The following is a 10,425-nucleotide window of genomic DNA, read 5'->3' as shown; positions in this document are numbered from 1 at the left end:
GACGTCGCCATCTGCCCGCACCAGCCGGTGCAGTTCCTCCTCAATTTTGTACGCAAGGCCCATTGCTCCGAGGTCCTGCAGCACGGACGCATCAAGGTTGACGAAGCGCTTCTGCAGTTCAGGCCATGGCAGCCCCTCGAGCACGCGTTCGGCGCCTCCATCTCCTACCGCGTGCGCCTTTGCTTGGAAGGGGTTTCGGCCTACGGCTACACGCCGTAAGTCGCCGAGCGAATCATCGCTCGGCGCTGCTCCTTCCATCGTCTGGCGGACAGCTCCGCCCTGCTGACGAGCGCTCGCTCGCTTGATTGCTGGGCTTGGAAGGCCAATCCCAGTTCCATCCCAAAGGTGGTGTGGCTCACCTTCACCAGCCGGGGCAGCGGCGACCCTGCATCAGAGGTGTTCGTCCACGAAGTCAGGCCAACCAGCAGCAAGCGCGACACCACCTTCCGGGTGCTCGTCCACCTCGACCAGATGGAAGACTGTTCCATGGCTCCTCTGGACTTCTTCGGTTCAAGCAATGACGCCTGCGCCTTCAAGCCCACGCCGGTATCTTTCGACTGGCACTACCTTACCGTCGATGGGATGCCACATGTTCCTCTCCAGAACGAAGACGACGAGGAGGTATTGCTCGCTGTGATCGATGGGGAAACAACAACGACCATCCACGGCCTCTCCACAGCCGCCGTAGTGACAAGGACGATGACAACGATGAGACGACGCCGCGCGGCATGATGCCCGTGCTCATGGCTCGCGCTGGCCCGCTTCTAGCTCGGTGCACCGCGAGCGCACGCGGTCACCGCGTCGTCGCTATGCCTACGATGACGGCCACAGATGACGGCCACAGATGCCGCCACGACGTGGTCATGGAGGAGCCTGCAGTTGACTCCACGCTGCCAAGCGACCTGCTGGCGCCGCCCGGCCTCTCTGCTGTGGAGCTGAGGGCCCTGCTGGCTGAGCAAGCTGCCCTGCTCCGCGTCGAGCTGCATGCGTATGTCGACGACATCGCTCGCCCCGTCCTCGCCGAGTCATGACTGGAATACCCGTGCCATGGCCATCCTGGAGAGGCTTGAGGCTTCCCAGCAGCCTCCAGCTACCAAGGTCTTCTCCACACCGTCTTCACCCACGCAGCTGATGCCTCCGGCGCTGGACAGGCACATGACACCAACGCCTGTCTTTCTTGGCCCCCTCGACGGGCCGGCAGACGCTCGCCGCTCCGATGATTCCCTGGATGGCACCACGGCTCGACTGGAGCTGCTGCAGCTTGGGATGGGAAATGAAGCCTGGCACGATCCCACGGACGCCCCTGAAGAAGAAACCCTCGCCATCAGCCCTGCGGATCCACAGGTTCGTCCCCACCCGCCGGTCTCGCTAGCCACGAATTGCGGCAACAACTATGCCTCCTCTGACCTCGTCGACTTCCTGGGTGATATCGGTGTCCTGATACAGCCGCCGCTCGCTACCACGCCACCGACCAAGAAGAAGGGGAGGCTTGCCAAGCCTATGCCCTCCCCAAGACGCAGCGGACGTCTCGCCATCAAGAGGAAGACACGCCTCGCCCCCGACGGTACCCTGGCGGTGCAGGAGTTGATCGCCAGGGTCGTTGGCATCCTGGCACCGTCGGCCTCCTTCGACGACGCCTCCTGGGACGCCTACCAGCAGGTTTTCCAGCACGCTCTGCTCGCGTCATTGGCAATTCAGGCCATGGAAGCTCTCGTGAAGCACATCAAGAAGCTGAAGAAAAAGGGGCCTGCTGCAGCTGTGCCTCCCACCGTGACCTCCGTTCCAGACGTGTAGAGGCCATGTCAAAGCTAGAATCCCTGGGCATGTGCCCCGTCTTCGAAACTGTATCATCCCCGTTATTTGCCGCTGCGACGGCCAGATTTCATTCACGTCTCTTATTAGTTGTAAGCCATCTGTTTGGCATCGCCTGAACTCGACAGCTACTGTTGCTCCCATGCATGCTGCGCTCTACGTCTTCGATCATCCAAGCCTCATCTGCTTCATCTACGTGATCTTCGTCTTTTCATAATGTCGCAAAAATGCACCAACATCCTCGACTGGAATCCCCGCAGACTCAAAAACATTGCTCGTCGCGACGCGATCCGTGACCTGATTAGAGACACCCACGCCTCCATTATCTGCTTGCAAGAAACAAAGCTGGCCGTCATCGATGATTCACTCATCTCCGCCATGTTAGGTCGCAACTTCACTGCTAACTACGCCTTCCTCCCTGCCAACGGCACGTCCAGGTGAATTTTACTTGCGGTCTCCGACCCTTACTTCTCAATCTCCGATGTCCACATCACTACGAACATAGTCTCGGCATCCGCCAATGTCCTTTATGATGGCTCCGTGTGGTCGATCACTTGTGTCTATGGGCCCAGGGAGACAGTGACAAGCTGCTTTTCATCGATGAACTTCGCGAGCTTAAACCTCGGATGCTTCCGGCATGGCTGCTACTAGGGGATTTCAACCTCATTACCAAGGCCTCGGACAAGAACAATCTCAACATCAATCGGGCGCCTCGTTGGCAAATTCCGGGCAGCGCGAGATTTCCTTCTCCTAAAAGATATGAGGATGAATGGAAGGCGTTTCACCTGGTCCAACACCCAACAAGACCCGTGCTCACCAAGATCGATCATGTCTTCTATACTGATGACTGGGACGCCCTATTCCCTGACGCTTACCTTCAGGCGATCACCTCGGCCTGTTCGGACCACGTACCCATGTTCCTACAAGGATCTGTGGACATGAATAGAAAGCCTTCTTTCAAGTTCGAATTTTTTTGGCTTCGCATCCAGGGGTTCAAGGAGACTGTCACTGAGGCCTGGAACAAGGCGACCTTGGCCATCGGCCCCATTCATCGTGTTCACCTCAAGCTCTCGCGCACCGCCAAGGCTCTACGCAAGTGGCAAAGACTTTGTATTGGGGATCTAAGAATGCAGATAGCCACCGCTAAGGAAATCATCCTTCGTTTGGATCAAGCTGAGGAGGCTCGGCCTCTCTCTGATGAAGAACGGGACATGCGTCGACAGATAAAGAGCTCCTACCTAGGCCTCCTCTCCATTCAGAAGATAAAATTACTTCAACGATCCAGGCTCACTTGGATCCGATTGGGGGACGCTAACACAAAGCTCTTTCACTCTCGGGCCAATGGGCGCAGAAGAAAGGTCCATATACAGTCCCGGACCACGGCAACGGGCACGGTGATCACAAACGATGACAAAGCGGAGGTCCTCCTCCAACACTTCAAGGGGCTTCTGGGCACTAAGGCTACCAGGCACTGCAGTCTTGACTGGGCGAGCCTTGATTATACTCCTCATGACCTATCTGACCTCGATGCGCCCTTCAGTACTCGAGAAATTTGGGACGCGGTTTTCTCGCTACCCTCCGTCAAGGCTCCGGGGCCAGATGGCTTCATAGGAGCCTTTTTCAAGTCCTGTTGGGAGATTATTAAAGCGGACATCACGGCTGCGATCATCTACATGTCCCATCTGCGTGAGGGGTGTGCTAGCCTTGTCAATTCGGCAAACATCGTCCTCATCCCCAAGAAGGCAGACGCCTCATCTGTGGAGGACTATCGACCGATCAGCCTCATACATAGTCTGTCAAAGATTTTCTCCAAGCTTCTGGACAACTGCCTTGCGCCCATCCTGCCCGACATTGTATCCAAATGCTAGAGCGCTTTCGTGAAGAAAAGGAGCATTCATGAGAACTTCTTACACGTCCAGAACCTCATCATGGAGCTACATTCCTCGAGAACCCCCTTGCCTTTTCCTCAAGCTTGACATCTCCAAGGCCTTCGACTCGGTGGGATGGCCCTATCTCCTTGAAGTTCTTACGGCTTTGGGCATTGGGCAACCTTGGAGAGACTGGATCTGTCTCTCGCTGGCTTCTGCCACGTCAAGGGTGCTTTTAAATGGTGACACCGGCCGCCCATTCTGCCACAAGAGGGGTCTACGCCAAGGCGACTGACGTGGGCATTACTCTTCGTGTAACTGTTATTGCGCTACCCTATACGGCCCAACTAGAGGCCCATGAAGACACTCGATGGCAAGGTGGGCTACTAGGTCGGTGCCAAAGAGGATTCCTTGAAGAACAAGACGAAGAAACGAAGAATACAAGGAAAGTTTAGGACTAGGATCCTTTGTAACCTAGTCGTACCCGGACAGATCTTTTGAGACCTGGCTCCCTATATAAGGGCCAGGAGAGGGGCTGCCGAGGGACACATGCAATCTTAGCAATTTTAGCCACCGTAAGTCCAGAGCTAGGTCCCCGTAGAACTTAGCCTCTCGACGAGATCACAGCCGAAACCTTCGGCACCCCATTGTAACCCGATATTTTCATAATCAAGATCAGACAGGCAGGACATAAGGGTTTTACCTCATCGAGGGCCCCGAACCTGGGTAAATCGCTTTCCCCGCTTGTTTGATAACCGATGTCTCGTGTCAGCCTACAGGATTCCATCTACCCTAAACCCCAAACAGAGGGCATTGCCGAGGTGTACCCTCGACAATTGGCGCCGTCTGTGGGAAGCCTGTTTGCACAAGATCCATCATCAGCAGATCCAGCGATGTCGTCGACAGCTTCGTCAACGCCGTCGGCATCACCAAGCTTGGGGAGTCCGGTCTGATTCGGTTCCTACGAGTTCACCCCGCACAGCGACTCTTCTCGATCAACTTTCTCGGGTCTGCAGGGAAACCTGGGTATGACGTTCGGGAGCGTCCACTGTAACTTCAATGCAGAGGGAGTTCTTCGGCTGCTGGAGCCGTTCGTTCCTAGATCAGCAAGGAAATTGTCTTCACCGGCCACAGGATCGATCATGTCATCGTCGATTGATCTTTCGGCTGGCCTAACAGACTCGTCGTCTCCACCATCGACCCTCGGTCGGTGTCTTCAATGTCGGTTGGATCCGATGATCCCATATCATCGGATATGACCTCGTACTACTGTCTGAACTGCGACACCAGGCACGGATTGGGATCAAGTGACACACCATTCATCTGCAGCACCAGATATTCGTCGGGAGAGGATAGCGTCGACAGCGTTGTCACGGCAACCACCTGGAAGATAGCGCGTCATCAAATCTATGCTACCAACAACGTAGGAAACACGGGGAACGGAGGAGTCGAAGGAGATCGCACCCCCCGCTCCAGCAGGCGACGCAACTTTGAGAATAGTGCCAGTAACAACAACAACGATTACACCATCGCGGAGGAAGAATGGGCGGCAGCTCGGGCAGCCGTATTCAACAACATGCCACTTCCCGCCGGAACTTCGGTTGGAACCCTTAATGCCTATCGCTCTATCTTGGAGAAAAATCGGGAGCGACTATCGAACGAACAAGCCACCCTCGAACGACGTCTGATAGCAGCAGACCAATCTAGTGAACGACGGAGGGGCTCACGAGGAAGCGCGTCCCGAAGCAGCCAAGGCGCAGGAAAGCATCGATCAAGACTGTCTCGACTTTCGAAGTATGATGCTAGAGAAATAACATCAAACCTATCCAAGTTCTTCATGACCACGAACACTGCGGGTATGTTGAGACCAAAAACCATTGAAGAAGCAACCGCTAACCTCGCGGCATACCTCATTAACCAACGACCCGAAGGTTCTATGGCTCAAGCCCATCGGGGTGCATTGGAAAGCCTGGCAATCCTGGGAGACAGTCTGGCTCCACGAAAAGAAAAATCCACGCTTCAAGCCAGCGGCTCGAAGCACCATTCAAGGGACGCCCGAGACGAAATCACCCAGAGTAGAATCGACAAAGCCAGGTGATGTCTACGCACGCTTCTATTCCTGTAGACAGTGTTGGGCCTCCAAGAGAAGAGGTTTGTAGAACAGCAGCAAGTTTCCCTTAAGTGGATCACCCAAGGTTTATCGAACTCGGGGAGGTAGAGGTCAAAGATATTCCTCTCAAGCAATCCTGCAATTAAGATACAAGAAGTCTCTTGTGTCCCCAACACACCTAATACACTTGTCAGATGTATAGGTGCACTAGTTCGGCGAAGAGATATTAAAATGCAGGTGGTATAGATGGTGGTAAACGGTAATTGCGATCTGAAGTAAATATTGCAGGAAGTAAAGATGCAGTAAAACAGTAAATAAGCGATGTTTTCAGTATTTGGAAACAAGGCCTAGGGATCCTACTTTCACTAGTGGATACTCTCAACATTGCAATCATAATTGAATATAAATATAAGCACTTCATCATACTACTCTCCTATTTGAATAAAGAACTCAAATTCATTGGGCAAGTGTGCAAAAGCACACCTCAAAGGCGTATTCCCAAGTACTAATAAACACCCCACACTGTCACCGTGAGCATTCATAGGAGGTACTAACACACCACAATTCATAAGGGAGTTACACACGGCGCACACACTGTGACCATTACACCGAGATCACAGTAACTCCAAAGTTCACATAATAAAACACTTGAATAGCATATGACATCTAGATTGCAAAGCCTACGATCACATAGATGAACACATAAGTGCTACTCTCAAACACTCTCTTGTTGGATAACAAACACCATTCATTGTGAAGGGCTACAAGAGCACACCTCAAGCCAGAGTAAACAAGCTCCACAACATCCGGAGTTCATATTAAAGTAACCTCTAGAGTGCATAATAGACAAGAGTAACATCTACATATTCATAAAGATCACACCATGGGAGAGAGAGATGAACCACATAGCTACCGGTAGAGCCCTCAGCCTCGGGGGAGAACTACTCCCTCCTCATCATGGGAGACAACAACGGCGATGAAGATGGCGGTGGTGTCGATGGAGATGACTCCGGGGGCAATTCCCCGTCCAGGCGGCGTGCCGGAACAGAGATTCTGTCCCCCGAAACTTGTCTTCGCGATGGCGGCGGCTACGGAACTCTTCGTGGAATATGACTGGATATTTTAGGGTTTTCGCGACGGAGAGTATATATAGGCGAAGGGGCGATGTCGGTGGAGTCCCGAGGGGCCCACACCATAGTGGGGCGCGCCCCCTCCTTGGCCGCGCCGCCAGGTGGGGTGGCCCCCTCGTGGCTCCTCTTCGTCTCCTCTTCGGTGTTCTGGAAGCCTCCGTGGAAAATAAGACCGTGGGCTTTTGTTTCGTCCAATTCCGAGAATATTTCCTGTGTAAGATTTCTGAAACCAAAAACAGCAGAAAACAGGAACTGGCGCTTCGGCATCTTGTTAATAGGTTAGTTCCAGAAAATGCATAAAAATGATATAAAGTGTGAAAAAAAACATGTAGGTATTGTCATAAAACTAGCATGGAACATCATAAATTATAGATACGTTGGAGACGTATCACCAGGCGACGGCGAGCCGCAAGGGAGGAGTACGATAGTGACGCCTCGGAAGAAAGCCAGGAGTACGATGGCGAGATGAGGGGAGCTGATTGTTTAAGTTACAAGATCCGCGAGACAATGACACCCAAAAGGTTCAAACCTACTCCTACTGATGCCGATAAGTATGACGGGCAGCAGGAGCCGAGGTGTTGGATAGATGATTATCTGCAGACTGTGATCCTACACAAAGGAAATCAGATAGCAGCAATGCAGTGCTTGCAACTTTACCTGAAGGATTCGGCACGGGCATGGTTGAGAGGCCTGCCAAAGGGCTCCATCAAGTCATGGGACGATCTGGTAGACGCTTTCCTCAAAAACTTCCAAGCAAATACAAAAGGCCTATTGGGATCGAAGAATTACGGCATTGCCAGCAGAAGCCGAAGGAGTCGATGCGTGCATACATTGGAAGGTTCACTAAGCTCCTGAACGCTGCCGAAGATGTTTCCGTCGACAGAGCAATCGATGCCTTTAGCGATGGTATTCGACGTGAAACCTACATAGAGGAACTTGGACGCAAGAAACCGAAGACCATAACCAAGTTAATGGAAATTGCCAACAGCTGGGCTGATGGCGAAGACAACGTGCGAAGGCCTCGACCACGCAGTGACGATGAAGACGATGATCAGCCGAGGCATGATTCGGGTGGTCGAAGAGATCGTCGTAAGAAAAGGAAAGACCGCAGTTACGATGACAGCAACTTGGTAGCCGCAGGATATTCTGATCGACGAGATGATCGGTATGACGACAGGCAAGACGATCGATAGGACGGCAATCGAAGTAATTCTGGGAACCGTGGCAACTATAAACCACGGCCTCAGAGGACCCCCGAGTTACCCTTCGCTGAGCAGATAAACGCCCCTTGCTACCTGCACGCGTACATCGATTCTAAAGACAACAAGAAGAAATCAAGTCATCTCCTCAGAGACTGTCGACAGTTCATCGAGATGCAGAAGCTCATCCAGCAGCAGCAGCAGCCAATTCCACCACCACCGCCACCTCAACACCAGGTTCAGCAGGTCCAGCCTCACAACTGTAACGAGCCTTTTCCGCCACCACGTGGACAAATGAGTATGATTCATCGAACCGGTGTTTCGAGAAGGGAGATGAAGAAGCTCACCCAAGAAATCAACCTGGCAGAAAGTATCATGGCTAATATTCCTGAATACATCGACTGGTCATCTCAGAGCATTCTGTTCAGCAGAGTAGATCACCCGATGACGATTCCAAAGCCAGGGCACGCTACCTTAGTAGTCGAAGCGCAAATTGGAGGGTTTAAAATGAGCAAGGTCTTCACGGACGGTGGAAGCGGATTAAATCTGATATTCCTCGACACAATCAAAGACATGGGAATTACTATGAGGATGCTGGAAGAAACAGATACTTGTTTCCACGGGATTCTCCCCACCTTACCGGCGTACTCTCTTGGCAAAGTTTACTTGAACGTTGTCTTTGGGAAACCCGACAACTTCAGGAAGGAAAAGATCGAGTTTGAAGTAGTAAACTGGGAATCACAGTACCACACTATACTCGGGAGATCAGCCTATGCCAAGTTCATGGCTGTGCCGTATTACGCGTACCTCAAGCTGAAGATGCCTGGGAACAATGGAACAAACATCACAGTCTATGGAAGTTTTTCACGCTCAGATAATTGTGATCGCGAGTTTCAGAGGATTGCTGCCAAGATCGGGCTAAAGCAGGAAACTGACGACTTCCCTTCAAAATCATCAACACTCGATAGTAAGGAAGATGAACGCGTCAAGAAAATAAAGAAGAAACCAGCCGATCTTGCCCTGGAAGCTTCGATAGTAAAAACCTCGGCAGATGACGGCAAGACCATTATAGAAGAAAACAAAACTCCGGCAATCACCGCAAGAACTCCTGATGAAACCAGTGACGCTTCTAAAGCCATCGACACGTCGGACAAGCTCGAAGATAAGAAGAACCCTCCTCTTGTTTAAAAGATTGGTAGCATTATATTAGTTTTTTCTCTTTTCAGCAGGGCTCTTTTTAGCCCTTTAGTTTTTTGCTTACTTTATTAATGAAGATTCAAGTTTTGTTTCTCTGAAGTATTGCAGTAATTCGGGACACCCGAACTATATCATCAGGAACTTTGTTCGTATAGTACAGCGAACATCGGTCTAATTGAAAATAGCCCAGAGATTGCACTCTAAAAAAGCCTCTGAAATTACGAGTGCTATGATGCAAAATCAATGGGGATCTTGATCTTTTTCCTTCGCTATAGATGCCTTAAAGAGTGCCGCAGATAGCAAGGATCATGAAACACACACGAAAACGACCCATGTTCGGTACTTTAAACTACAAAAGTATTAGAGAGCGACGGAGTCATCGGCAGATCTAGTTCTACCGATTTATTCGGAAGCTGCTGTCAAGTCACGCATCGGTTGAAACCAAAGTTGCACATACAACGGGTTTAGCAAGACCCGCAACACGAGCTGATCACTCAAATAGTTTGCTACCGACAAACATACGTAAAAACGAGTAATTAAGATTTACTCCTTCAAAATTTGCCAACGGCATCACCACAAAGGAGGTACATATATATACACCTGCCGATAAAATAGTTTAACCATAATCATCCGAACATTCGGATGCAGCAAGTATCGGGGCATTCTCCTTACAATAGGAGCATATTGTTGGACTACTCCTATGGAACCTCTATTTCTTCGGCTGCCGATGAGGCTCCTTCAAGCCTTTTGATAACGATGGCGGCGGGAAGCTCCACCTTCGGGTAAAACGGCTCTAATTCACCTACAGCATTGGCAATTGCCATCAAGTCTGCTGAGGGATGACATACGAGAACAAGGGAAAACGCAGCTTTAGCTCCTGCGATAAGTTGTGCTCGAACCAAGCTTCGAATCTTCCTGTCGTTACTGAATTCTGACATTAAAGTCAACAACGTGGGAGGGACCCCGTTCAAAGGGAACATTGTCTTCCAGATTATTCTCAGTCCTTTATAGCACTTGTCGAAGAAACGGTGGACCTGCTAGACCCGATCTTGGAACTTCGCGACACTGGAAGCCTTTGATTGATCTTTCCAGGAAACCTCATCTAAAAA

The 10,425-nt window shown here is 51.3% G+C and overlaps 1 protein-coding gene across 1 annotated transcript; it reads left to right on the top strand.

Annotated features, from left to right (window-relative positions):
• Nucleotides 1-2,438: 2,438 nt before the first annotated feature.
• Nucleotides 2,439-3,680, top strand: LOC139831633 (uncharacterized). Its single transcript, XM_071820944.1, has one exon. The coding sequence runs from the start codon at nucleotides 2,439-2,441 to the stop codon at nucleotides 3,678-3,680; it is 1,242 nt and encodes a 413-aa protein (XP_071677045.1).
• Nucleotides 3,681-10,425: the final 6,745 nt, after the last annotated feature.

The sequence above is a fragment of the Lolium perenne genome, chromosome 5, assembly GCF_019359855.2.
Source record: "Lolium perenne isolate Kyuss_39 chromosome 5, Kyuss_2.0, whole genome shotgun sequence".
NCBI lineage: Eukaryota > Viridiplantae > Streptophyta > Magnoliopsida > Poales > Poaceae > Lolium > Lolium perenne.
This window is presented reverse-complemented; position numbering and strand designations above follow the sequence as displayed.